Source organism: Penicillium chermesinum, assembly GCF_028974085.1.
Source record: "Penicillium chermesinum strain IBT 19713 chromosome Unknown utg000004l:1.0-3345178.0:1.0-3348027.0, whole genome shotgun sequence".
Taxonomy (NCBI): domain Eukaryota; kingdom Fungi; phylum Ascomycota; class Eurotiomycetes; order Eurotiales; family Aspergillaceae; genus Penicillium; species Penicillium chermesinum.
This window is the reverse complement of record NW_026695314.1, coordinates 1666082-1694080: the sequence shown is the minus strand read 5'-3', so window position 1 is coordinate 1694080 and position 27999 is coordinate 1666082. Positions and strand designations below refer to the sequence as shown.

The following is a 27999-nucleotide window of genomic DNA, read 5'->3' as shown; positions in this document are numbered from 1 at the left end:
GCGTGTCGGTTTGATCGCCCGCGTCGCATCATCAGTGAGTAAATGCTCCAGACTCGGACGAGTCTAGCACAGCTCTTGTAGCTCTCGTAATAGCCGCCTTGTACTGCTCATCCTCCACGAGTATCAGGGACCATATACGCTCCAGCAATGTCATCAAAATCACGGATTTTGATTGTCGTCACCAATGTCTCACATTTCAGCGACCCATCCGAGCCGACTGGCCTGTGGTTGTCAGAGCTCACGCACGCCTGGGATGTCTTCAAAGAGCACGGTGCCGAAATGACCATCATCAGCCCGCGGGGTGGTCGCTGTCCTCTCGACCCTCGCTCCCTGAAATTCCCCACCTACGACAAATCCGCGAAAGCATGGCATACCAATCCAGAACTGATGGGGCTGCTAGAGACTACGGCGCATGCACAGAGCATCAATCCAGACAACTACGATGCTATCTACTTCACCGGCGGACATGGCGTCATGTTTGACTTTCGCGAATCGGAAGACTTGCAGCGGATCACTCGAGAGATCTTCGAACGGGGTGGCATTGTCTCCTCGGTCTGCCATGGCTACTGTGGGCTGCTCGACACCAAGCTCCATGACGGCTCGTACCTGATCTCCGGACGCAAAGTCACGGGCTTCTCCTGGGCCGAGGAGAGACTGGCGGGTGTCAGCGGCGTTGTACCTTACAACGTCGAAGAGGACACCAAGAAGCGCGGCGCTCAATACAAGAAGCGCTGGCTGCCATTCATGTCGTACACCGTGGTGGATCGTAACTTAATCACTGGCCAGAACCCAGGGTCTGCGAGAGAGACGGCGCTGAAGGTTGTCACTGCTATTCGTGGGGTACCAAAGCGGCCGGAACAGAACCCTGGAGTGGATTCGACAGACAAGGATCTGAAGGATCTGGAGGCTAAAATATAATATCGTGGGCATGTATATGTTAATCATTGAGAAGAATTGGGTGATGTGATGGAGGAACACTTTTGTACAACAAGAAAGGAGGAAAGAAGGAAAGGAAGGAAATAAAAGGAAGGAACAGATCCTAAGCTATCACATCTGCTTTCACCCGTAAGAAAAGCTAGCTCCCTATCTACCGTGCCACGTGTTTTCGCCGAGAGACTCAGGCACTCCGTGATTGCCCTTTAAGATTCTCATTTCGGGAACTCGTGCATAAATTCATTGTCCTCATATCCGCTTTGGTCCCTTCCTCTGTACCAATATACTACTCAAAATTCCTACTTCTATGTTGAGAGCGCGTCTCCTAGTGCATACGAAAAGTGGAGACTTCGTCATTGGCAGCCACCAGGGATGGATTTCATCAACCTCGGCACGTCAATGTTCATGCGGCGTGTAGTGGGTGTCTGGATCTATTGTGGCATTATCTGGAGCTTCGAGGGTCTGGCCCACCTAACCTTGTTTCGATATTCGGAGCAACAATCTCTCCGCGAGATCGTACCAGAAAGGATTCCAATGTCGGAACGGGAAGGAACAAGAGATTCTGTGCACAAACTTCACGCCCGATAAAGACCAGTTTTCCTAATAATCGTATTACGAGAGTCCAGGTTCCCTTTTTTTTTCAGTCCGTCTTGACCGATAGGACACGTGCGAGAGGGTCCCTTCCAAAAGACTGGTTTAATGTGCGAGGCGTCTTCTCGCACAGAATTTGTCACGTATATTCTTACTATTAAAGTTGATATAGATGAAGCAAAATCCTAGGAGGCAGCCAAGTCATCTTTAAATCAGCACGATGACAGACTTTCCGAGCCCCCCTTTCCCATTGTAAACCTCCGTACAAGCATCGCGGACTGCGTTGATGTCCTTAAAATCCGCCTTCTTCCCTATAATCGATTTCAAGTTGCCCTCTTCCACCCACCCGCGAATCGAATCCAGATCGGTCGCATTTGGCTCGAGGAAGATGGATGCGTAGTTGACGCCATAGCGAGATGCACGGAATACTCGGATGCGATCCATAGCATTCAAGACCATGCGAATCGGGAACGGCACTGGCGCCTTGTCTTCCTTGTCGGGCGATCGCCGCATGAGACCAGAGTTCTGGAGACCGTCGCCAGATGGTAATATAGCAATGCTGATAATAGCGCCGCTCGGTCGCATCAACGTGAGATAATCCATGGCGCTTCCCATCGTATCGAAAATGAAGTCGACCGACTGCGATGGAATGACAGACTTGGGATCGGATTTCTGATAGTCGATGACTGATGCGAGGTGATGTGAGCTTCTTTCGCAATAGCTAGCTAACCAATATTCCGAAAAGGGCACTCACTGTCATCCACCACACCCTCCCCCAAGAGCTCTTTTACCATTGGCACCTTTGCGGTGGAAACGGTCGTGATCACTTTTCCCGCTTTGAAGATCTTCTTCGCGAGCTGGCACGCAAATGCGCCCGTGCCGCTGACTGCGCTGAAAGTAAGCATCCCAGATGCAATAGACAACCTCCTTAGAAAAAGAAAAAAAAAGGGAAAAAATAAAACTTACGGCCAGCTGGAATAAACACAGTCTTCCCTGCGAGATCCCCATCGTAGCGTCGGAGCGCCTGCAGTGCGGTCATACACGCGAGGGGAATCGCAGCCGCTTCTTCCATCGAAAGACTCGGCGGCTTGAGGGCAACAAATTCTTCCGTGGATCTTGCAAGCTCGCTCCATGCTCCTCGGTGGCACTCTGGCAATCGCGTAAAGACCTCATCGCCGGCTTTAAAGCGCGTGACCTGGGATCCAGTATCTACAACCGTTCCAGCGCAGTCATAACCGAGCTTATACGGAAAGCTTCGTCCGCGCATTAGACAACAGTTGATCATTCCGGTGCACAGAAAGCTTACCTGTCTTTGAGAATCATTTTACTGATACCCGATGCTTTCTTGACATCGATCGGGTTGATACTCGCCGCATGAACCTTGATCAAGATGTCGGTGGGGTGCTCCACGGCAAGCGACGGGAGTTCGCCCAGCTCGTATTGATCGGGCGTGGCATACTGTTTAATGTGAATCGAACGCATATTCGCGGTAGCATGAAAGATTCTGAACAAGCGCAACGAGACAGTTTTCGAGACTCTAATTCAGCTGTTCAACTGTGGAACTGGATTTGCCTCGGGACTTCAATTTGCCCGACGGAATCGCAGAAGCCGAACCCGCCGTTTCTGCTCGAATTAAGGTTTTTCGTCAACAGGGAAAAGTCTTTGAATTCACGCTGTGAATCCTATGACATTGCTAGCAGCTAACCGTTTTCTTTTCTTTTCCCCTTTCTTTCCCCAATGCCCGACTACTGTAGTTCTACGTCTTCAGTACCGCACAAAAGAAGCTTCTCCTCCGTCTATAGTTCTAATTTCAACTTATGACTCATGCATAAGCTGGGTAAGAGAAGCCTACGGTGCTTACGTAGTAGGCTCCGGCAATGTAAAGGCCGGAAGTAGGGAAGTGCATAGTAGTAGACGGGTAGCAGAAGAGGTAGCAGTATATCCCACCAAAACATATTATCTATACCTCTTACTCGGAACCCTGAAATTATCGCATTAACTCTAATACCACAGACTCAGCTGGAGAGGGCCATGGCCTTGCAAACCTTCACCCCAGGTAAATTGATGATAACAGGATCAGGATATGTCAGCTCCTATAAAGGTCGCTTTTAACAATTGGCCCAGTCTAGGAGGACTGAGCTCTTCATAGGACATCCGCTAGCAGTTATATGATTGAAATCATTGATTACAGTTCTTAGTCTTCAACAGTATCAATACACGTTGGTACGATACTTATGAAAAGCATACGTAGCTAGATTACCTGACGCGGCCAATCTTTGACACACCAAAAAGCCATATCGGACCAGCGTAGCTCGTTCGGTTCCCCCGCCAGGAATCATTTGCTGAAAAAGTCACGTCTCTGGTAGCCATCCTTGCGTGTGCTAAGCGCAATCCCACCCTAGCGGCCTCGGTATTACGGAATAGAACTGGTCATCATCTATGCTCCATCAGCACATCGGAGGCGACCTTGGGCGGCTGTGGAAGGTCCTTCTGCGGACTGTGAATTCGCCGAAGGGCTGTGGGATTAACTGGCTGCTTGACTGAGGATCACGAGCCTCTTCCGTCTGGGCGGCCTTGGGCTGGGGTGTAGAACGGTGCGCTCAGGGTGGGCTTGATATAGATGCCCGGCCAGGCAGGATGGAGAGAACAGTATAACAAATAAGAACTTAAAATGCTATGTTCGGTAGAGAATGTAAAAATTTAGGAGAATTGGAATGAACTTCGAGTCAATAGGTCGGAGTGTTCACATTCTAATGTTTCATGTAAAATGCACGTCGAGACATCAATATGGTTCGGGAGGGGAAATTTGAGTTCTAGTATGGCGTAAACTTCAAAAGCCCCACCGATGGTCCATATTTGGCGCCCCAGCTCGACGCAGGACGGGAATTTTATTCGGACGTATACCTTGTTATAACGGGGCGCTTTTATTGGTTCACGTCCACGAAATTGAGATGTAATCATGATATACCTCCAGTATGATGTTCAGATCATGCACTTGCAACTATGAAAAGGCTGGGTATCTTGTTCTTGATAGCCTTCTAGCAGCTAATTGTAATTCATTCTCCTTCGGTATCGATAAAACGCAGCCCAATATGCCCTCTGCAATTGTGACAGGCGCGACCGGTAAGCTTTACGGCACTAGCGTAGCCCACGCAGTGCCAATTTCGCATTGCTCTGGAATTTCACGCGACTTAACTCACATTTGCTGTCAGGTATTGCGGGAAGCGCCATCGTAGACCAGTTACTCAAGGATCCATCTTACGAACGGATCTACTCCTTTTCGCGCCGGGATCCAGGATATGATGATCCAAAGATCAAGCATGTCGCTCTGGATCTCCAGGGATCTGTGCAGGAGATGGTCAAGAGCTTCAAGGGAATTTCCGCCGAGTACATCTACTTCTGCGCCTACCTCGCTCCGAAGCTCCTATCGAGCTATCAAGGGTGAATGAAAAACTCCTATCCAATTTCCTCGAAGCTCTTGAATCCACCGGAGCGGCAAAGAGAATCAAGCGGTTCATCTTGACGTGTGGTTTCAAACAGTATGGTGTGCATATCGGACCGGCAGAGCAACGCCTTCTCGAAGGGGACCCGCTATTGGAACAGAGCCGACGCAAAGTTTCATGGCCTCCTATATTCTATTACGACCAGCAGCGTATACTGGCTCACGCTGCCAAGAGAGGGGGCTGGGAGTGGGTTGCGACTCTCCCCGAAAACGTTTTGGGATATGCTCCAGGGAATTTCATGAATGAAGCCATGGCACTCGGGCTCTATTGTGTGGTGAGCAAGATCCTCCCGGGGTCCGAGCTACCATTTCCGGGAAGTAAAGCGAACTACTTCACTTTCAATTGCTGGACTTCGGCCAATCTGCATGCCAAATTTTGCCTCTGGGCCGCGAAGGCACCTGGCGCGGGGAATCAGATATTCAATGTCATGAATGGCGATACGGAGTCCTTTCAAAATTTGTGGCCTCGTCTGGCTTCGCGATTTGGGTGTCGTATTCCAGACCCTATGTTTCCCCACGGCGGTACCCCTGGAACGCAGGGCTTCAAGGCCTATGATTCATCGACGATCCGGCTGCAAAATATTCCTCTCCTCAAATCGGCGGCGGCGGCGCTAGGTCTTTCAGCTGATCCCATCCTTGAGAACCCTCCAACGCTATTCCTTCAAATAGACCCGGAAAAATGGGCAAAGAGAGCGGATGTGTCGACTGCGTGGGCCATTTTGCGGAACAAGTATGGTCTGGATCAGAGGGCGTGGGAGAAGGCAACATGGAGTTTCCTGACCACCACCTTGGGGAGAGACTGGAGCTGTGTGGGAAGTATGAGTAAGGCGAGGAAGTTGGGCTGGACTGGATATGCGGATACCTGGGAGGAGCTGGAGGAAACATTCCAGGTCCTTGAGCGAGAAGGCGTCTTGCCGCCAGTAGACCAGCTGAAGGCAGACTTCTAATCAAACACAACGTATTTCTTGGTCCCAAAATAAAATAAAATTCAAACCTAAATCAACAGAGCAGAATTAAGCCTGAGGTTGAGAAGCGGGCACAATCAAAGCGGGTCGCAGAAGCACTGTGACATGGACTGTATAGAAACGTATTTGGTATTGCCATCGACAGCCATATTGGACGGTGAGGAGGGCAGAGAGATCTCCAGGAGTTGGTGCTTGAGATCTTGGTATTTTCTATTTAGCAAGTTACAACTTACATTGAAATTCCATCCTGTACGGAATCTACTTCCGTAGACCTTCCAAACGATGATGTCAAGAGCGTCGATACGTGTTAAAAAGTGATTTCCTGCTGCCATGGGTCACGGCCTAGGAGATTCTGCATCTACGTCTGGATCTCCTCTTCGTCAATCAAATTATAATATGCCACGGCACAGTAATGGCCAGCATGTTCTCTTAACAGGAGCGAATGGCTTCGTTGCTTCCCACATATTGTCTATTTTGATCGAGGTAAGGGCTTTTGACGAGCCTCCAAAACATAGTACAATGCTGACATCTCGACAGCGAGGGTATCATATCACTGCTACCGTACGATCTCATGAGAAAATCGACGCCATTCTCAAGACCCACCCGTCTTGGAAAAATAACATAGATTTCACGGTAGTAGCGGATTTCACTACGGAGGAGCCGTTTGATGATATTTTTCACAATACAACCAAGCCATTCGACTATGTCATTCATACGGCCTCACCACTAAGGTTTCAGGTCAACGATATTCGGAAAGAGATGATCGAGCCAGCTGAGATGGGGTAGGCCCACCGAAACTTGACCAGACGAAGACACGGCATCTGCTAACACATATTAGAACCACCAAGATTCTGAGAGCGGCTCAGAAGTACGGCGGCTCTTCACTGAAACGCTTTGTCCTGCTTGGCAGTGCAGTTGCTGTCTTGAATTCGTTCGAAGACATGACGAAAGAAGGGAAGCCGTACACGGAGAGAGATTGGAATCCGGTATGTCACTTGTCTCCTTCCATCACATACATGATCTGTTTTGCTAATGTTTTATAAGGTCACTACAGAGCAAGCAGTCGAACGAAAGGACCCTGTCCTCGGATACAACGTATCAAAGACCCGAGCTGAGGCTGATGCATGGGAACTCATGAAAAGCAATAAGCCAACTTTTGATCTGGCGGTTATCAATCCAGATATCATCATCGGTCCAATGATCCACCCAATTTCAGGACCACGTTCCATCAACCAGACCAATCAATTTGCTATTGCCAGCTTTATCGATGGAACACACAAGGATATCGAGGGTCTCACTTTCCCTTTCTATCATTTTGTATGTCACAAGGATTCCCACGGCGTCAGCCATCCAATGCATATGTTGGCTGACCGATTCTAGGTGGACGTTCGGGACGTTGCTCGAAGTCATGTCGATGCACTGACGAATCCTGCCGCGTCTGGCCAGCGCATTCTGCTTATAGCAGGTCTGATTTCGCCGCAGCTGGTCGTGAACATCATCAGAGAGAATTTCCCCCAGTTGAGAGAACGTGTCCCTGAAGGAAACCCTTCTCAGATCCTTCCCCCCGGAATTCATCCGACTGGATGGGACATGCGTGTCAGCATTGACATTCTGGCGAAAGGCACCAATGAGAAAAGATGGAATTATATAGATCTAAAGCAGAGCGTTATTGACACGGTGAATTCTATGCTTGAGCATCGTGTGATTTAATTGCCGTGCGTCTCCTAAACTGCATGTCATTCCAGTTTCTACGCAGAACAATTTCCGCCTAGAGTATGGTCTTTCAACTCGGAATAAGCCAATCTTGTTTGTCCGCTGAATGAGTTCAGTCACCGCCAGGCGCTAGGGGGGAAAGCTCCTTCTCCCTGGATCTCCTTCCCCTAGTGTACATAGAAGTTACCCGGTCGCTCTCGTCTCCGTCTTTGGTAGATCTACAACAGTGTGGTGCTTGCTGTACTCCTTACAGTGCCCAGCTCGCTCCTCAGATTCTGACGGCAATTCTCATTTCGCCGCAGAACTGACTACTTAGATCGGACCATTTTACTTCACAGCCATGTTTCGGGGTCCTCGCTCTTGGGAGGGTCGTCGGGCATCTCTGCGGCGATCATTGGCGTGTGTTCTCTCATTCCGGATATGGCCTTCTAAATTATCGCAACTCACACCGACAGGCTTTGAAGGGTTTTTGCTGTTATGCAAGGAATAGACAGGTCCTTTCCTACTGAGAGACTGCAATGATAATAAGATGGGGTGTATCATTCCACAAGGCCAAGAGGTGCATTCTGATGCCGCAATGGCCTTCATTTTCTACTTCGCCCTGGAGATGCCGATCTCTACACCTACTTATGATCACGAGAACTTATGGGCTAGTTGACTAGCACTCAGATAAGCACGTAGAATCCGGAATTTGAGACATCAAAAATGGATACATTGCAAATAGATACAGGTAATGGAGAATGTGGTGGAAGGGCATAACAGATTCATCATGCAGCATTTGCCGAGGCGACAGGAAAAGAGGGTGCACGCTCGCTCAAATCTCCAAAAGAAAAACAAAGGCAACCATCCAGTCTCTCTTGATTACCACATCCATGCGAAAGATGAATCCCAGAAAGAAGAAAAGAGGAGAATGTGAGAAGGCGAAACAGGATTCGAATGGGAAAAAAGAGTCAAAGCATAACTCATACACAGGCCTAGTTGAGACCCGTCAAGGTACAGGGACCAAAACGTCAACTCATCTTCATCGATTCGGAGGAACGGAGATCATTCCTCAACTTATTTGGACTTTTCCCAGCCAACCCAGCTTCGAGGCATTGGCCGCCAAACTTTACACTCGCCACTGCGCATGTCATTAAGCTTGAAGCTCTCCATCTTGACCTTCTTATTTTCACGACCTTGCTCCCACGCCCGGATCTTCTTCTTCGTGCCATCCCAGTCGACAACGATACCGACGTGGTCGGGTTTACCGACCTCAGCGCTGTATTTCTGGTGCATGGTGCCCTTGTGGCCTTGGAACCGAGCGTTCCTGAAACTTACAATGTCACCGGCGCGGATCTCGTCATTCTGCGACACAGAGGCATTCGCCAAATTGGCATACACCACAGCGCCATATGCACGGGTACCCACGGGAAGAAGGACATCGGGAAGAGGGCTTAACAGATGCTGAACCAGGCCAAACGGAGTTCCATCGCCCACAGTGGTATTCTGGACGGAATTGACAGCTTCAGAGATTCGGGTGCCAATGGAGAGATGTGCTTGCTCCAGCTGATCCTGGCGAGGCAAGTGCGGAGGTGGCTCATGACGCTGCTCAAGACTCGCATCACCAGGATTCTTGGGATCGAATTTCACGCTAATGACTGTCTGCGAGTAATCAATAAACAGGACGTAGACGTCCTTTGATATTGTGGTCTTCCCGCCTCGCTTCGTAGATGACTCCTCCTCGACCTCGAAGAGGAGATCTTTGCGATTCTGGAACACAGGGGGAGGTGTGTTTGGCTGTGCCCACCACAGTGTATTCTCGGCGAGGTCAATATCAGCAGCAATAAAGCCCAAGTCAACTGAGGGGCGGGTGACATCTACGGATCGCCGAACGTTTGAACTGCCTCGCAGCATGTCCATTGAGAGTCGTCCACTTCGTGCCACCGATGGTGATGCCATTGGAGCTTGAGCGTGGGGTGGTGGCGGTGGAGGCGCCGCTGCCGTGGGCACTTGCTTCTCATTTCCAGCAAATGGAACCTCGCTCAGTTTACCTTCCACGGGCGACTCGTCATAAAGGTCGTCAAAGTCAGCTGAAAAGTCCTTAGAAACAGGCGGTGGAGGCAAAACGGGAGGAGCCTGAGGTCGGCTACTCGGAGTGGAAATGTGAGGGAGGCCCGCCTGAGGTATGGCATGGTTGAAAGGGTCATATTCTTCATCTTCATCGCGAGAGGACTCCCTGTGAGGAGGGGGTGGGGGTGGTCCCCTAGGTGTATCGACTGAGGGTCGGGAGCTGCGAGGCTGGCTGGGAGGAGGGGGCGGTACCCCCTCGGGGGGGCTGCAGTTGGGGGAAGCGGAGGGGGTGGTCGGCTCTCAGGCGGACTACGAGGGGATTGAAGATCATCGGTGAGAAGGCCCTCATCGAGGCTAGAGTCACGCTCATGGGCCTTCAGGGCGTCCTTGTGTTTGGCCCCAGATGCGATGTCGGTGTCATAGTCTCCGTCGTACTCGGTCACCTCCCCTTCAACGTCTTCTCCCGCCTGTCGTGGTGCCGATACTCCGCTCATTCGGCTGTCGGCGGTTGACCGCCGGCGAAGGTCACCAGGGGGTGGTGGGGGCGGGGCGCGACCATGGGCTGGAGGCAACGGAGGGCTTGTTGGGATCGGAGGAGGCGGACGGCTCGCTCGCTTCTCAGCTACCGATCCTGGCGTAGGCTCATAAGTCGAAGATCGGCGAGATTCGGAGGCATCAGGAATTGCAGGATCGGGCACTGCTGGGGCAGCACCAGCTGGCTGACTCAAAGACAAATTCTTTGCATGTAGAGATAATTCATCGTCTGACTCGTCGCCATGGTCGCCCGTTGCTGGCCTGGGCGGTGGGATGACAGGGCGGCCTTGGGATCAACTAGTCAGTTCTTTGAAGGGTTCTCGGGGCCAATGAATAGATAGCAAGCATACCTCCGGGGACGGGTGGGGGGAAGCAGGTTGCTCCGCGGGAACCGGGGGTGGAGGAGCGGGTCGCGAGTCAGAAAGCGGCGGAGCTGGAGCTGTGCGTTGTCAGATTCTATACGCTCCAAGATCCAAGGATGGTGGATTGGGGAGCTTACCACGAGTGGGAGGAAGAGGAGGAGGTCTGTCGGTAGACCTGCGGGGCGGGGGGCCTTCATGAACAACCTCCTCGACATCAGGAACATCCTGTGCCCTATGTTGTTCATGGATAGGCGATGCCAAAGGTTCTTCTTCCTCCTTTTCGACTTCAGGAGGAGTAGGCTTATGAGCTAGACTCATGCCGGGAAGAGGAACCATTGGGACCGGAGGAGCAGGCGAAGTAGGCTCAGAATCAATATTCTTCTTCTCAGCCTCAGATGTAGCTTTCGACTTGCGTGGAGGAGGAGGAGCTCCCATTCCTGGCATACCACCAGGGGGCCCAAACAGTCCTACCATGCCCATACCGCCACTCATCTTGGCCATTCGAGCTCGGAGCTCCATTCGCCGTCTAGTTTCAGGATCCATTTCATCCTCTTCGTCTTCCTCCTCGTCCTGTGCCTTTACATCTGTATCCTCTCCTTCGGCTATTTCCTCGGATGTGGCAACGTCTTGCTGACGAGGGCGCTCTTCGTCTTCTTCTTTACTGGCGGAAGTCTCGCCAGCATCCTCTGAATCAGCTGCGGCGGAATAATCGGCATCATTTGCATCGCTCATGACCTCCTCCTGTGGTGAAAATGGAGCAGGCTGGGGAGGGGGGATCTTGGCTCTTAATGTGTCAACGCTTGGGTCCCGTGCCCCTGTTGAGGGTTCAACAGGCTCAGACCCTGCATCGCCAATATTTTCCGTGGACGCCGCAGCTTCAGTAGGCTGCTCGATAGGCTTCTTGGGGGGCTTGGGCTTCTCCTTCTTTTGAACTGCTTCTGCATGGCGCTGAGCTTGTTCTAATTGCTGCTTCTGGAGAAGGGCAATTCGGTCTTTCAGGCTAGTAGGCTTAGGCTGATCCTCACCAGCCTCTTCAGTATCTTGCGAGGGAGGTGGAGGAGGAGCCGGACGGCTTTCAGATAGGGGGGGCTCACGGGCGAGCTGCTCCTTCACTTCCGGATCTTCCTCGCGCCTGTAAATCTTTGGAGCAGGCTCTCTAGGTGGTGCCACGTAGGAATCTTTGCTGGGAGGCGGGGCAACGAATTGTTTCTTAATAAAGGAAGACGGCTGGGAACCTCCAGGCTTGAAGGGCTGAACTGGTGCCGCTGCTGGTTTGTTGAAAGCTGCGATTCGATCTTTAAATGAAGAACCTGAAGGCTTCTCTCCCACAGCCGGGGGTGGGGGTTTGGATGCCTTGACCGGGGGCGGGGCTGGAGCGGATGCCGCAGCCGCAGGTGCCGAAACTGGAGCCGGCGCTGGCGCAGGTTGAGGAGGTGATGAAGGGACCTCTACAGATGGGCTCGATAATTGAGGCGATTGAGGAGGAAGTTGCTGAGAAATCGGCTCCGGCTCCAGCTCCTGCTCCGCAGCTGCAACCTCGGGCTCCGGCTCCGGCAGGGTTTCGGGGACCGCCGCAGGAGACTCAGCAGGAGCAGGTCCGGAATCTTTCTTTGCTCTGCTTGGGCGGTTGGGGCGAGGCGGAGCCGGAGGGTCGTACTTCTCGACGAAGTTTTTGGGGAAGATGCCCTCGTGTTTAGCCCCCGCGCTGTCCGTGTATTCACCAGAGTACCATTCAGCATCTTCCACGTCAGTAACGGTAATTACTTGGCCGATTGGAAAGCTGAGGTCGTCATCGTGGCCCGAAGTATACTCGAAGACCGCTCGGACCGTGAAGGGCGGGTTGGACATTTGGCACGTCGACACCCGCTCTCGGAGAAACAGGAGGGCTCAATAGGACGCGGGAGGATAGGATTCACGGCAATGAGGCGAGAGCGGGAAAGCTCAGAGACAGTTTCTTTTAATCTGCCTTCCACGAGGGAATGGAAGTTGATTTTGCTTCGAATTCAGTCAGCTTGGCCGAAGCGTCGGTGCCTAGCAGGGAATGAGGGGAATCGGGTAGGAGGGGTCGGGTAGGGTTGGAATAGCTCACAGTATTCAATGAGAACCGGCCTCCTTAACTAGAGGTAGCGACTGAGAACCGACGTAAAGGATCGCCACAGACACTGTTAGTAGGATAAGGAGGGAAAGGTGGAAGGATGAGAAGTAGCGAGGTTGGTCGTCACTCGGCGGGACGAGGGAGGCTCCACTGGCGATCGGCAACTGACAGGAAACCGAAGGACTTTGGACCTGGAGGAAAGACCAATGATATAGACAAAAGCAGATAGCTCCGATGAAGAAGATGCAAAGCGGGCCTTGGTCTGTCTACTAATCTAAGTTTAATTAGGGGTGTATTCTGGAACTTCTGGAAACCTGTAGCTTGGGACCTTGACGTACCCAAGCGTCTTAGGCGAAACACGCAACTTTAGTTCCCAAACACCCCCCTAAATCAAACTAGCAGGAGATTGTGCCGGTATGACCTCTTGAAAGTCAATAGAGTGCTTAATTTTCGATCGCTGTTGCAGTCCTTTATCTTGACTTTTAAAATAAAACCCCCCCAGTACCCACGCGGTCACAAGGACTGACGACACATACGACGCATACGTCAGAAACCGAGGGGTGAAGTGTCGCAGCTCTCATTGGCGAGTATCAGAGGCGTTTTGCCTTTCCCCGTTTTCCGCGGTCACGAACCATAAAATCTGCCGACAGGAGAAACTGCACCTCCAACACAGCCACAGAACCTGCTTGTTTCACGGCACCGTCAATCTCATCAACAATGGCGACGCCCCCAGCTCCCGCAAAATCACCACTCAAGACCTCGTTGCCATCTGCGTTTGCTGCCGTGAGCGCCGAGCAACCACCCGCGCCACAGCCGTTTCCTTCACAAGATGACCAAGAGAAATACCTCCAAAACCGCCCTGGCGCAAACGCGCATCATCTCAGCATCGCAATGCAGCACGCGCACCAAATCCAAGCCCAAAAGGAATCTGAGAATATGATCCTGGATCGTACGATCGAACTCCTTGAGCTCCCCACCTCTTCCGCTGCCGACCCCGCCAACCCCGTTGCGCCAGATGTGCTCGCCTTCAAAACGGCGCTGTCTGTCTTCCGACCTAGCGACTACGACAACTTGATCTTGGAACGAAATTACGAAGATCTATGTGGCTACGGGCTCTGTCCGCGCAAGAATCGCAAGCAAGGGAACTTGAAAGGCAATACGTTTCATTTCAAATGGGGTGCTAAAGGCAGTGGACCAGGCGGTCGAGGACGCAGCATGGATATTGTCCCCCGAGAGGACTTGGAGAAGTGGTGCTCTGATGAGTGTGGAGAGCGCGCTCTCTTTATAAGAGTGCAGCTCGCCGAAGAGCCAGTATGGGCGAGACGAGCGACAGACGCGCGGGGCTCCAACATCACTCTTCTGGAAGAAGAGCGTGCGAAACTGAAGTCGAAGCGCAAGGCCAAAGGCAAAGGAAAAGCGCCCGATGCGGCAGATGTTGTCGCTGGCTTGGAGGACTTGAAAATCCAGGAACCCAGCCACTCACATCCAGATGTTGTCGCCGGCTTGGAGAACCTAAATATTCAAGACCCCGACCGCTCACGCAAACTTGCTGTCGAGCGTGGCGACTCCGCCATCGCATTCCGCGATGGACGAGTGGACATTCACATCCAAGAAAACGAGAATGCATCGCGAGCATCCGCAAGTGCGCCCCAGCTGCGTCCCGAGGATGCACTTGGAGGCTCCATTGAAGGTTATGTTCCCCAGGACGAGAAAAAGACTCGGCGACGTTGGATGGGCCAGATTTGTTTGACCAAATCTGATGGCAAAAGTCAGGGAATTTTTTTTGGAGTTTACGGGCGTTCTACAATAATACCCTAGGGCATAAACGTTTATGATAACCTACCATGATAACTACGACGAAGCAAATTATGAAGCGGCCAGGTCATCCATGTTCCGGAGAAGCAATGCATAACCAAGAGCCATGGTCCTGAGCCTCTCGAAAAAGAGTCCAAGTGCTCCTACAGTGTAAACTCAGGACTCGAAAAGCCCAACGAGCGATAACACACGTGGAAAAGTTTTGGCAATCAAGCGTCATCTCTGGAGAGAATCGGCGACACCTTTGTCATAGGGAATCATCTTTTTTCATTCCTCATCCATGGGTAACCTCCATTCTTAGACTAAAACCGTGATAGCCGGGGAAGTAAGACAGCCAGAACAAGTATCGGGGTGAACGCCGGGTGTCGACCGAAAACAGAACTTTTGCTCTTTTCGAGATCGCTAGATCTAGCGAGGACCGAAGCGGCGGGGGCGGTCAGCCTGCTGCTGCTGGGAGACAGTAACAACGTTGACCTTGAGGTTGTCGAACTAAAGAATTGCGCAAGTTAGGATATTTTCGACTTTGTATAATGAGATTCAGGCAAACATACGCCGAGGGACTTGAGCAAGTCCTTGGTGTCGGCATCAACGTCGAGCTGACCGGACTCGGTCTGGGAGACATCCAGAGCAGAGACCTCAGGGACGTACTGGTCCTTGCGCTCACGCTCCTCCTCCTGGAGCTTGAAGGAAAATACCGCGGACGGGACCACGCTGGATACGCTTCATCAGGTGGGTGGTGTAACCGGCGATCTGTGTGAAAATTACATTAGTTTGACGTTTGGGTTATGGTATATGCCTCGATTGTAGTCGAGAGTTTCGTACCTTGTTGCGAAGACGCTTGGAGGCAATGATGGCGACCTCATCGCAGATACGCTTGTTGGTCTCGAAGTCGAGGGTGAGCTTGGGGTAGTAACGCTCGATGATGACCTTAGCGGAGCGCTTGACGGTCTTAGTTCTGACGCGACCCATGTTGGCGGATTGTTGGCTGGACGGATGTTCGAAGATTCAGATTCGCAAGCCGCGAATTGATGGGGTGTTCTTCGGCTAGCTGTGTGGAACCTGAGCCCTACTGGGCCCAGGGCTGACCTGGTCACGGGATCTGGCAAGATACTTCCGTAATTGGCTGGGCCCGCTGCGATTCAGCCTGAAAACCAAGGAACCAATAGTTGGCAACTATTAACACAGCCAACAAATCAGGGAGCCTGGTGAAGATGGGTATGGCTAATTTGCAAATCATAAAATAGGTCAATAGGTCACACAGTATGAGATTGATGCATCGGGTTTATATATAACATAATCAAATCAAACAACGGTAGCTTTACATCAGCGCCGGCTCTAATAGTACATTGGTTGCCAGATTTCCCTCTAACCTTCCACAGTTTCTTCTTGCTGATGACTCAACGAGCCTTCAGATTCTTCAGAAGATTCTTGGCAATATCCTGTGTTCCCTGCATAGGCTGCGAAGACCGTTCGCGAGGGCTTGCAGACGGGCGGTTACGTCCCAGGTTGTGTACGCGAGCGTCCAGTCGAGGAACAACGGACGCCTCGCGACTGGCGACCTCAGATATAGTGGTAGTCGCAGGCTTCTTGTAGTCTTCGATTTCGTATGGCGCCTTCGCGTTGGCACTGGCTCGGTAAGAGGAAAGATTGATCTTGCCCTCCGAGTCGATGGCAGCTCGGATAGGAGTGACCCAGTACTTGGCACCACCGGGAATGGTTGCGTCAAAGAAGGTGAGACCCGGAAGGGTACCCTGGTCGGCAAAGGTCATTGCGTTCAGATCCTCTACGGCTATACCACCAATACCCGCGATGGCCTTGGATGGCCGTCCCTTGAAACGACCCTTTGGTCGCAAGATACGAGCTTCAACTGGGCGCTGGAAAGCTTGGGGCCCATACCGGGGGTGGTTGTATGTCAAGGCGTGGGACCGGGTGTAGGAGAGACCGGCAGATGGGTGCGTCTTAGGAGGTCCACTCACGGCGTATTCGGCGGATGAGAGCTGGGTGCCTGGAGACTGGAAATACTTCCGCCCAATTCGCTCGCTAGGAACCGCAGGAGACGATGGCAGGTCCAGAAGTTCGAACAATCCAGGGCCCATAGCAAGTGGGTTCTCTCTAAGAGACTTGAGGTATCGTTGGAACTCTGCATCTGTGCTCTTGGGGGGGGCCTGAAGAGCTTCCAAGTCCTCCCCCTTGTCCTGGGCTTGCTTCCTGGCCTCCGCAAAGCGCTTAGCATCGAACTGCTCCCGAAGTTTGTGCAGTAATTGTGGCTTTCGCTGCTTGACTTCCTTCAAGTATGCTTCAAACTCAGTACCAGATTGACCGCTCAGCCAAGGTCCCGCGTGTCTATATTGCCTGGCGCCAGGCTCTTCCAAAGCTTGGCTAGTGTGTGTGTTGTCGACATGAGTCTCAAATGGACTCTGGTGTCTAGGAACAATGCTAGTTGCGTAATTGACCCGAGAAGGAAGGGAAATTGGCATGTGTAATTCCTGGAACTTCTCGAGGGTCACAGTGTGATCGGCTGCAGATTCGAAGTCGGTGACATGTTCATAGGTATCTAGCGCTTGGACTCTCACAACGGGTCGTGACGATCTATCGGAGGTAGATTTCGCAGGAGTGGTCGCTTCAAACCCCAATCGCCTCGACCGAGCGATTTTGTTGGTGTAACGATGGAAGCTCGTATGGGATGAGGGAGTGTTGCCGTGTCTGACTCGTGAACCCAACGCGACGATGGCGGGTCCTGTGGAGGTTGCAAGGCCTGGGGCAATGCAAATAAGCGGGATTTCCGCAGGAGATTCGCCGTTGGCGATAGCCTAGCGGTCGTCATCTTTGCTCAATGCCAGGATGCTACGAATGGACAAGTTCGCGCGAGAAAAGTTGGCCGGAAATCACGGGCCCTTCCGCTCCGGCCGCGCACAACAACCGAAAACGCAATTTGTTCATATATTGAGACTATTATTATTGATGATATTGTGATCTTCGATGTTTTGCTAGACTTATCTCCGTCTCAGTCTGATTTTTTCTAGCGAGTAAGCTCTATATCTTCAACGCTGCTGGATAGCACTATTCACGCCCTGCGCCCAGCTCCAGCAAAGAGTTAACAGCATCAGAGACGGATTCTCTCAATGATCTGTACTTCATACCTAGAAGCTCCTTCGATCTACTGTTACTGAACTCAAGGGTACCCTCCATTGAATCATCCTCCGCATCCTTCGGTGGTAGTTTAGAATCCAGCTCGGGGTGAGTCTCGCGGATGACATCGGCGATCTTCTTATTAGAGAAGAAGCCCTCGAGGACAAAGAATCTCTTGCCTCCGGCTTCGGAGACTTCAATGGCCTTGACATGTGCCAGTGCAACATCACGAACATCGACCCAGAACATCACACCTGTCGGAGGGAGCTGTTCCTTGTATTTCCCACGAACCAAGTCCAAGATCCGCTGATTTGAAGTGTTGATGGTCTCGAGCGAGTTCAGGTAGTGAACAACAGGGCCTAGTACCAGAGGCGGGTTGATCGTAGCGAGATCGAAGTTTGGCTTCTCTTTTCTCCACAAATTCCCAAGCAGCCTTTTCGGCAAAAGTCTAACCAGCGCCAGTAAGAAAAGGCACTAATCGCGATTCGACAAGAGCGATATTTCACTTACCTTACTGCCTCTGTATACTCGAGAATGGTCCAAAGCCTCTTCCCAGGTAATCGGGTTCCACACCGTCTCGTCGTAGACCTTCGGGTGTCCACTAGGGTTTACAATCGCAGCGAAGGATGATGTAACGACCACGCGCTTTACGGAAGGAGCATAGGCCTTGATGGACTTCAAGATACCAGTGGTGCCCTTGATTGCAGGATCAAGGAAATCCTTCACGGGATCTTGGACGTTGAAGTGGAAAGGCGATGCGGTATGAAGTACATAATCAAAAGGAGGGTCCGATTTCACGGCCTATGTTCGATATAGTCAGCCCAGTCATCCACCTTGTAATCGCCGGCTTGTTTACCTCGTCAAATGCGCCATCTTGAGCAACATCCGCGACAATGACAAAAGAAAGCTTCTCTTTGGGAACATTCGCGTGAGCGTCGAGGATACGCTTGCCCTTCTCTTCAGATCGGACAGTCACTACGGTGTCGAAACTGAATTGTCTTGATTAGAGACGTGCAACTCCACTCAATAGCCAAAGAGTACTCACCCATGCTCCAAAAGGATATCAATAATGTGGGCAGCGATGAAACCACTACCACCTAGAAACCAACTGATTAGAGTGATGTGCTATTGACCAGACCTCTCGAAAATAGTTACCTGTGAGAAGAACTTTGACCATTTTGGCGAGAAGGCAAGGGTAAACCTATTGAGAAAACTGTTCGTGAAACCTGGGGTGACTGAGGTAGATTACTGCGTAGAAGAGAGGGGTGTTTCCCTCTTTTATGCTCATACCCGCCCTTAACCCCGTCCCTCAATCCCGTCATAGTTCCACCAAGGGCGGGCCGATAAGCCCCCCTCATCTTACACGCACTGCAAAACACCGCAGCGATTATGAATTCACCATCCCCATAAATGGTTCGGTCAATCCATTCAGAACTTAGCAGCATAGGAACTCAGCCCAGTCAGCTTTCGATATTACCCAAATGATTTGACATTTGATGTGTGAAGTGAAAAGGAAACCACTCCCTTACTACGCGGCCGTCGGAGATAACGGGAAAAGTAAAACTACTGGTATTTCTAAGCTAATCCGGCCAATCAGGTCTGGTTTAAAGGGATATAGTCTAGACACGATGCACCTTGGGTGGCATACTTAAACAACTTCCGAAATTTGCAAAAGATGAAAATCTAAGCCTGAATAACTTAGGGGTAACTTGAATTTTGTGCTCTACTTGCTGTGCTGTACGAACTCACTCAAAGCATTGTACTCACCCAAGCACGTATTGGGAACTCTCGGCTGCACACATCGATTCATTGATATAGCTGCTTCAAGAAAAGAATCACGTCTTCATGACTCTTCTAAGTACCTCCGAGGAAGTTTCAGTTTTGTCCTAACGTGGACAATGCGGTTTATAGAGGCCAGTCTCAACCCCACGTCCACCACTGTACAATTAGTAACGAGGCCTGAAGGAAATCTGGAGTATGCCAGAAAGTAGCTTCCCTACGCTTATAGAGCTATACAATATCCACTAGTGTGGTAGTATATCCGGTTCTTCGGGTATAAGGCTGAAAAATATTTAATAATACGGCCAATAGTTACCTTTTCTTAGCTAAACAGCTGGAAGGTATCGCTGGCTATTGTTGGTACCAGGTGGGCAGATGCACTGCCAAAGCTCCTTAATCAGCGCATTGCACGAAAACCCTATTGAAGTCCCTGCTTCTTGCTGCCTAGCACTAGTGTCAGCATTAGAGGATATGATTTACAAAAGCTTGCAGTATTCCAAGGTTCCAGTCGTGGCATCGACACTACCCGCCCTGGGCGCCCTAAATCAGCCTCGAAGAGGTACACGAGCTTGGTAGATTGGTTCATCATTGGTTCATCATCCGAAAGTTCTTCCAAGATCTGAATCTCCATGTCTCTTTATTATGCGCAAGTACTTCATCGCAACTGGTAGATCACATTAAACGGTAGATAATGTTGCTTGATGCGTTCGTGACCTTTCCGAGATGCAGGGAGCTTAATAAATATATGTTGCTCTTCCAAGCTGAACTATTCAGCTGATCTGCCCATACCAGATTATATGAATAAATTACATGAACATACCTGATTAAATAAATCCTTCTCAACGTAGAAGGAGTTCCGATCAGTAGCAGTTTCCATAAGATCAGAGGAATGTATACCCAAATCGCGCCAAGTCAGGGTGGAAGCCATCCCTGGCCCGTGCGCCCGCGGTCTTCGACGTGGAGCCTCACACTGACCCTCCCACTCCAACTGAACTTCTATGCGTCCAGCGTCTCTGCTTTTCCCTAAAGGTTGGCTTCCAATGTCCACCCTGGGGTGCAGCTTGCAATAATGGCGCAAGCAGGTCCTATGACAGACCTGACACAGCGACTTTTTGTGGACCTCAGGTCCAAGAATGAGGATGTCCGCGCTCGAGCTGCCTACGAGCTGTACGACTACGTGCTCTCTGTCTCACGAGGTATATACGTACATGTCTAGAGACCAATGCTGTACACTCACCCGACTAACTCACTTTATTTGCTTCTAGATTGGCCATCGGAGAAGTTCGTCGAGTTTTACAACGCTGTCAGCCAACGAATAGCCCAGCTAGTCGTTACCGGGAATGACGCAAATGAGAGAATCGGCGGCCTTCTAGCGCTGGACCGGCTCATCGACTTTGACGGTGTTGATGCTGCTCAGAAAACTACCAGATTCGCTAGCTACCTTCGCAGCGCCCTTCGAAGCAACGAGAATGTGGTCTTGGTATATGCGGCTCGATCGCTAGGGCGTTTGGCGAAGCCAGGCGGTGCTTTGACTGCGGAATTAGTGGAGAGCGAGATTCAGTCAGCTCTGGAATGGCTTCAGTCGGAGCGCCAGGAGAGCCGACGATTTGCGGCTGTTCTAGTGATCCGCGAGCTTGCCAAGGGCTCACCGACGCTGCTGTATGGCTTCGTACCGCAAATCTTCGAGCTGGTCTGGGTGGCATTACGAGATCCAAAGGTTTTGATTCGAGAAACTGCTGCGGAGGCCGTGGGAGAGTGTTTTGAGATTATCGTGGCACGCGATGCGCAAGTTCGTCAGTCATGGTTTGCCCGCATCTACGAAGAGGCGTTGCTAGGCCTCAAGTCTCACAATGTCGACTGGACCCATGGATCTCTTCTTATCCTGAAAGAGTTGATTCTGAAGGGCACCATGTTCATGAATGAACACTATCGAAACGCCTGCGAGATCGTACTTCGCCTTAAAGATCATCGTGATGCCAAGATTCGTACCCAAGTTGTTCTCACTATTCCTATTCTTGCATCCTACGCCCCCACCGACTTCACTGAGATCTACTTACATAGATTCATGATCTACCTACAAGCGCAACTCAAACGAGAGAGGGAACGAGATTCAGCCTTCATTGCGATCGGGAAGATCGCGAATGCTGTTGGACCGGCTATTTCTCAGTATCTGGATGGTATAATCGTCTACATACGGGAGGGACTAGCCATGAAAGCGTATGATTCTTATTTTAACTTACCTTTATCGCCATATCGTACTAACTGCGTCATCATAGGAGAAATAGAGGAGGTGTTAAAGAGGCTCCTATGTTTGAGTGTATCAGCATGCTCTCACTGGCTGTAGGACAAGCTCTCAGCAAATACATGGAGGCATTGCTCGACCCGATCTTCGCTTGCGGCCTGAGCCCAGCATTGACACAAGCTTTGGTTGATATGGCACATTACATTCCGCCCATTAAACCTACGATCCAAGAGAAACTACTCGACATGCTCAGTATAATCCTCTGTGGCACACCATTCCGGCCACTGGGCTGTCCTGAGAATCGCCTACCTCCAATACCTTCCTTTGCGAAGGACTTCGCAATTCATGAGCCACATGCAGATTCGGAGATTGCATTAGCTTTACATACTCTGGGAAGCTTCGACTTCTCTGGTCATATCCTGAATGAATTCGTTCGTGATGTCGCCATTAATTATGTGGAAAACGATAACCCGGAGATTCGAAAGGCATCAGCGCTCACCTGCTGTCAACTCTTTGTCCATGACCCAATTATCAACCAGACCAGTGGCCACTCCATCCAAGTCGTTGGCGAGGTCATTGATAAACTCCTGACAGTCGGCATTGGGGACCCTGACCCAGAGATCAGACGGACTGTGCTATGGTCATTAGATGCTAAATTTGACAAGCATCTGGCCCGGCCAGAGAACATCCGATGCCTGTTCCTTGCCGTCAACGACGAGGTTTTTGAGGTCAGAGAAGCAGCAATTTGCATGATTGGGCGTCTCTCCAGTGTGAACCCCGCTTATGTATTTCCACCCTGCGGAAGTTGCTGGTCAACCTTCTCACCGGCCTGGGATTTGCCAATACAGCTCGTCAAAAAGAGGGAGACTGCTCAGCTCATCAGTCTGTTTGTGTCAAATGCTACGAAGCTGATAAGATCATATGTGGATCCTATGGTGACGGCCCTCCTGCCCAAAGCCACAGATCCCAATCCTGGCGTGGCCGCAGTCACGCTCAAGGCAGTTGGTGAACTTGCTAACGTCGGTGGAGCTGAGATGAGGCGCTACTTGACACAGATCATGCCCATAATATTGGATTCCCTTCAGGACCTATCTTCTCACACTAAACGAGAAGCCGCATTGCGAACACTCGGTCAGTTGGCAAGTAACTCAGGCTATGTGATTGAGCCATATCTCGAATATCCTCACCTTATGGACGTTCTCATCAACATCACCAAGACGGAGCCAACGGGGACTCTCAGGAATGAGACCATCAAGCTGATTGGTGTTCTCGGTGCACTTGACCCGTACAAGTACCAACAAATTAGTGATGCGGAGCCCGATGTTCACCACATCAACGAGATACAGAATGTTTCCGATGTGGCTCTGATCATGCAAGGACTGACTCCATCAAACGAAGAATACTACCCAACGGTTGTCATTCACACTTTGTTGCAGAACATTTTGCGAGAAAATTCGTTGGTTCAGTATCACTCAGCCGTGGTCGATGCTATTGTGACTATTTTCAAGACGTTGGGGTTGAAATGTGTGCCGTTCCTTGGGCAAATCATCCCTGGTTTCATTTCTGTTATCCGAAGCTCACCCACGAGTCGGTTGGAATCGTACTTTAACCAACTGGCTATTCTGGTCAATATCGTGCGACAACACATTCGTGCTTTCTTGCCAGAAATCATTAATGTCATCCGTGATTTTTGGGATGCCTCCTATCAAGTGCAAGGGACTATCTTATCTCTTATTGAGGCCATCTCCAGATCTTTAGAAGGAAGTTCCGAAAGTATCTGGCCGGTCTAGTGCCGTTGATGCTAGACACACTCGAGAAGGATTCTACTCCTCGCCGCCAACCATCCGAGAAGATCCTCCATGCGTTTCTTATTTTCGGTGCAAGCGGAGAGGAATACATGCACCTTATCATCCCTTCAATTGTGCGCCTATTTGACGGGCCCCAGAATCCACAGAGTATCCGCAAGTCTGCTATTGATAGCTTGACGAAATTATCGCGGCAGGTGAATGTGTCGGATTTTGCCTCTCTGATGGTCCATTCCTTATCCCGAGTCGTTGCTGGAAGCGATCGACTTCTTCGCCAGGCTGCATTAGACTGTATTTGTGCCCTGATATTTCAGCTTGGCCAAGACTTCACTCACTTCACCCATCTTTTGAACAAGGTGTTGAAACAGCACCAGATCAGTCACGTCAATTACCAGATTCTGGTAACGAAGCTCCAGAAGGGAGATCCTCTTCCGCAAGATCTCAACCCGGAAGAGAATTACGCATTCCCGACTGATGAGACAAATTATGCTGAGATTGGCCAAAAGAAGATGGTCGTGAACCAACAGCACCTCAAGAATGCCTGGGATGCTTCTCAAAAATCCACCAGAGAAGATTGGCAGGAGTGGATCCGACGATTTAGCGTTGAGCTTTTGAAGGAGTCTCCTTCTCCAGCATTGCGAGCATGTGCTAGTTTAGCCGGTGTTTATCAACCGCTGGCTAGGGATTTGTTCAACGCTGCGTTCGTGTCTTGTTGGACTGAATTGTACGATCAGTACCAGGAGGAATTGGTGCGGTCAATTGAGAAAGCACTCACATCTCCAAACATTTCTCCTGAGATTCTTCAGGTTCTGCTCAATCTTGCTGAGTTCATGGAGCACGATGACAAGGCTCTTCCCATCGACATTCGCACATTGGGAAAGTACGCCTACAAGTGTCATGCCTTTGCCAAGGCCCTCCACTACAAGGAGCTTGAATTTGAGCAGGACCAAAACTCCGGTGCTGTTGAGGCTTTGATCACCATCAACAATCAGCTCCAGCAATCTGATGCTGCGATCGGTATCCTGCGTAAGGCACAGGCCTACAGAGACGTAGAGCTGAAAGAGACATGGTTTGAAAAGCTTCAGCGATGGGATGAAGCTCTTGCAGCGTACAAACGTCGCGAGAAAACCGACCCAGACTCATTCGGTATTACCATGGGTAAAATGCGCTGTCTACATGCCCTTGGCGAATGGAAGGTTCTGTCAGATCTTGCTCAAGAGAAATGGAACCAAGCATCTCTAGAACATCGCAGAGCTATTGCGCCTCTTGCTGCTGCTGCTGCTTGGGGCCGCCGCCAGTGGGAGCTGATGGATTCGTATCTCGGTGTGATGAAGGAACAGTCCCCTGACCGATCTTTCTTTGGCGCTATTCTCGCTATCCACCGGAACCAGTCCGAGGAGGCAAACATGTACATCGAAAAAGCCCGCAATGGACTCGACACAGAGCTTTCAGCTCTTCTTGGAGAGCCTTACAACCGTGCCTACAACGTTGTTGTACGTGTCCAGATGCTTGCTGAACTGGAAGAGATCATTACCTACAAGCATAATATTGGCGACCCGGAACGGCAAGAGGCTATGCGCCTGACTTGGAATAAGCGTTTACTCGGGTGTCAACAGAATGTTGAGGTATGGCAGCGCATGTTCAAGGTTCGCGCCCTCGTAACTGCCCCTCGGGAAAATCTGGATATGTCTATCAAATTCGCAAACCTATGCCGAAAGTCAAATCGCATGGGTCTTGCAGAACGGTCTCTCGCAGCCCTGGAGACAGTTGATCAAACTGGAACGCGTACAATTGTTCCACCGGAAGTCACCTATGCTCGGCTGAAGTTCAGCTGGGCGAATGGCCACCAGCAGGAATCACTCGACATGCTGAAAGAATTTACCTCCGGCCTCAGCGAGGATCTTGCTAAGTATAACAGTCTCATGGTTTCTCAGTCAGAGCACCAGCATCATGGGATGAATGGCGTCAATGGTATGGTCGAGTCCAGCCACCCCGACTTGATTGGCCTACGTGAACGAATTGGCGACGTAGCTAAATTCAAGAAACTGCTCTCCAAGAGTTACCTTCGTCTGGGCGAATGGCAGACCGCTCTCCAGCGAGGCGATTGGCGCCCAGAATACGTCCGCGAAGTGCTCAGTGCATACTCTGCAGCCACCCAATACAACCGCGACTCATACAAGGCTTGGCACTCATGGGCTCTTGCCAACTTCGAAGTGGTCACGACTATTGCCAATCAAGCAAGCCGGGAGGGCAATCCTGCTCCTGTTCCCGCTCACATTGTTACGGAACATGTTATTCCTGCCCTCCGTGGTTTCCTCCGTTCTATTGCCTTGTCGTCCACTTCCTCGCTCCAAGATACCCTTCGGCTATTGACCTTGTGGTTTACGCATGGTGCGGATCATGAAGTCAATACCGTTGTCACTGAAGGCTTCACCACTGTGAACATTGATACTTGGCTTGCGGTCACACCACAGCTGATTGCACGAATCAATCAGCCCAACGTCAGAGTTCGTGGGTCTGTTCACAGGTTACTTGCTGAGGTCGGCAGGACGCATCCACAAGCTTTGGTATACCCGTTGACGGTCGCCATGAAGTCGAATGTGACTCGACGCTCCCAATCTGCTACTAGCATCATGGAAAGCATGCGCCAACACAGTGCCAAGCTCGTAGAACAGGCTGACCTTGTGAGCCACGAATTGATTAGGGTCGCTGTGCTGTGGCATGAGCTCTGGCATGAAGGTCTCGAGGAAGCTTCTCGTCTCTACTTCGGGGACCATAACGTGGAGGGCATGTTTGCAACTCTGGCGCCTCTTCATGAAATGTTAGACCAAGGCGCGGAGACTCTTCGCGAAGTGTCATTCGCACAGGCTTTCGGCCGCGACCTTGCGGAGGCTAAGCACTACTGCATGCTTTATCGCCAGACCCAAGAGATTGGGGATCTTAACCAAGCCTGGGATCTCTACTATACTGTTTTCCGTAAGATCAGCCGCCAGCTTCCCCAGTTATCCATTCTCGACCTCAAATATGTGTCACCTCGCCTCAAGGACTGCTCTGATCTGGATCTGGCCGTTCCCGGAACTTACCAGAGTGGGCGGCCGATTATCCGCATCATCAGCTTCGATCCTATCCTACATGTCCTCCAGACCAAGAAGAGGCCACGGCGCATGACTCTGAAGGCTAGCAATGGAAGCTCCTACATGTACGCTCTCAAGGGCCATGAGGACATTCGGCAAGATGAGCGTGTCATGCAACTATTCGGGCTGGTCAATACACTGCTGGACAATGATGGTGAAAGCTTCAAGAGACATTTGTCTGTCCAACGCTTCCCGGCAATCCCACTGTCCCAGAACTCGGGTATCATTGGATGGGTGTGCAACAGTGACACATTACATGCACTTATCAAGGAATACCGAGAGAGTCGGCGCATCTTGCTCAACATCGAGCATCGGATCATGCTTCAAATGGCCCCTGATTACGACAGCCTCACTCTCATGCAGAAAGTTGAAGTCTTCGGATATGCCATGGACAACACCACCGGCAAGGATCTCTACCGTGTATTGTGGCTCAAAAGCAAGAGCTCGGAAGCCTGGCTCGAGCGACGTACAAATTACACGCGCTCTCTTGGTGTCATGTCCATGGTTGGTTACATTCTTGGATTGGGTGATCGTCATCCTTCGAACTTGTTGCTTGATCGCGTGACTGGCAGAGTCGTCCATATCGATTTTGGTGATTGTTTCGAAGTTGCCATGCACCGAGAAAAGTACCCCGAGCGCGTTCCGTTCCGACTCACTCGCATGTTGACTTTCGCTATGGAAGTAAGCAATATTGAGGGAAGCTACCGCATCACCTGTGAGGCTGTCATGCGTGTACTGAGGGAGAACAAGGACTCTCTGATGGCTGTTCTGGAAGCCGTAAGTATCTTTTGCTTCCGATTCTTAAGCACGTAATCTAACCACTTTATAGTTTATTCATGACCCTCTGATTAACTGGCGGTTGGGTACCCAAGAGTCGCCTGATCGGGTTTCCCTCACCGCTGAGCGCCGTCAATCCATCATTGAGGGCATTAACCTTGAACATGGCGTGCAGTCTAGCAACTTCTCCCGGAACCGTCGACCATCCATCTTGGAAGGTGGAACTCTGGATATCCAAGAAGGAGTTCCTCCAGAAGCTCGCGAAGCTCAAAATGCCCGTGCTCTGCAGGTTCTCGCCCGCGTTAAGGAGAAGCTCACTGGGCGGGACTTCAAGCATACCGAAGAGCTCAACACTAGCGACCAGGTTGACAAATTGCTCGCACAAGCTACCAATGTGGAGAACATCTGTCAGCACTGGATCGGATGGTGTAGCTTCTGGTGATCCAAGCCATCTCGTGACCTCTTTGCTTTCTTGATGCTAGTCTTCAGCTCCACTGGGCTCAAGATCTCGTAAGAATATCTGTATCAGTTTCAAGGAACTTAACGTGATACGCCTTGTTTACCATTTTATGCC

General features: G+C 50.9%; 9 protein-coding genes across 9 annotated transcripts; 5 read left to right on the top strand and 4 right to left on the bottom strand.

Annotated features, from left to right (window-relative positions):
• Window positions 1-147: 147 nt before the first annotated feature.
• N7468_005535 (type 1 glutamine amidotransferase domain-containing protein) lies at window positions 148-918 on the top strand (the record flags this gene model as incomplete). The annotated part of the gene is made up of 1 exon (XM_058474832.1): window positions 148-918. One exon carries the CDS (start codon window positions 148-150, stop codon window positions 916-918), a length of 771 nt encoding a protein of 256 aa, XP_058330572.1.
• An 813-nt stretch (window positions 919-1731) lies between these two features.
• On the bottom strand, window positions 1732-3006 carry N7468_005534 (NADP-dependent oxidoreductase; the record flags this gene model as incomplete). Its single annotated transcript, XM_058474831.1, has 4 exons — window positions 1732-2210; window positions 2279-2410; window positions 2491-2777; window positions 2831-3006. 4 exons carry the CDS (start codon window positions 3004-3006, stop codon window positions 1732-1734), a joined length of 1074 nt encoding a protein of 357 aa, XP_058330571.1.
• Window positions 3007-4616: 1610 nt separating this feature from the next.
• Window positions 4617-5973, top strand: N7468_005533 (SDR family oxidoreductase; the record flags this gene model as incomplete). Its single annotated transcript, XM_058474830.1, has 3 exons — window positions 4617-4647; window positions 4737-4911; window positions 4965-5973. 3 exons carry the CDS (start codon window positions 4617-4619, stop codon window positions 5971-5973), a joined length of 1215 nt encoding a protein of 404 aa, XP_058330570.1.
• Window positions 5974-6510: 537 nt separating this feature from the next.
• N7468_005532 (NAD dependent epimerase/dehydratase) lies at window positions 6511-7701 on the top strand (the record flags this gene model as incomplete). Its single annotated transcript, XM_058474829.1, has 4 exons — window positions 6511-6773; window positions 6830-6977; window positions 7036-7308; window positions 7372-7701. 4 exons carry the CDS (start codon window positions 6511-6513, stop codon window positions 7699-7701), a joined length of 1014 nt encoding a protein of 337 aa, XP_058330569.1.
• A 1059-nt stretch (window positions 7702-8760) lies between these two features.
• On the bottom strand, window positions 8761-12497 carry N7468_005531 (SH3 domain protein; the record flags this gene model as incomplete). The annotated part of the gene is given in 4 exon segments (XM_058474828.1): window positions 8761-10052; window positions 10064-10573; window positions 10586-10726; window positions 10787-12497. The coding sequence occupies 4 exon segments, from the start codon at window positions 12495-12497 to the stop codon at window positions 8761-8763; spliced, it is 3654 nt and encodes a 1217-aa protein (XP_058330568.1).
• Window positions 12498-13461: 964 nt separating this feature from the next.
• On the top strand, window positions 13462-14504 carry N7468_005530 (Rtr1/RPAP2 family protein phosphatase; the record flags this gene model as incomplete). The annotated part of the gene is given in 2 exon segments (XM_058474827.1): window positions 13462-14434; window positions 14449-14504. The coding sequence occupies 2 exon segments, from the start codon at window positions 13462-13464 to the stop codon at window positions 14502-14504; spliced, it is 1029 nt and encodes a 342-aa protein (XP_058330567.1).
• A 463-nt stretch (window positions 14505-14967) lies between these two features.
• Window positions 14968-15528, bottom strand: N7468_005529 (40S ribosomal protein eS17; the record flags this gene model as incomplete). Its single annotated transcript, XM_058474826.1, has 4 exons — window positions 14968-15048; window positions 15111-15239; window positions 15262-15309; window positions 15382-15528. The coding sequence occupies 4 exons, from the start codon at window positions 15526-15528 to the stop codon at window positions 14968-14970; spliced, it is 405 nt and encodes a 134-aa protein (XP_058330566.1).
• Window positions 15529-15956: 428 nt separating this feature from the next.
• On the bottom strand, window positions 15957-18865 carry N7468_005528 (mitochondrial 37S ribosomal protein bS1m; the record flags this gene model as incomplete). Its single annotated transcript, XM_058474825.1, has 4 exons — window positions 15957-17179; window positions 17700-18015; window positions 18199-18489; window positions 18827-18865. 4 exons carry the CDS (start codon window positions 18863-18865, stop codon window positions 15957-15959), a joined length of 1869 nt encoding a protein of 622 aa, XP_058330565.1.
• Window positions 18866-20536: 1671 nt separating this feature from the next.
• tor (putative TOR pathway phosphatidylinositol 3-kinase TorA) lies at window positions 20537-27867 on the top strand (the record flags this gene model as incomplete). Its single annotated transcript, XM_058474824.1, has 5 exons — window positions 20537-20663; window positions 20733-21684; window positions 21744-23418; window positions 23460-27425; window positions 27478-27867. 5 exons carry the CDS (start codon window positions 20537-20539, stop codon window positions 27865-27867), a joined length of 7110 nt encoding a protein of 2369 aa, XP_058330564.1.
• Window positions 27868-27999: the final 132 nt, after the last annotated feature.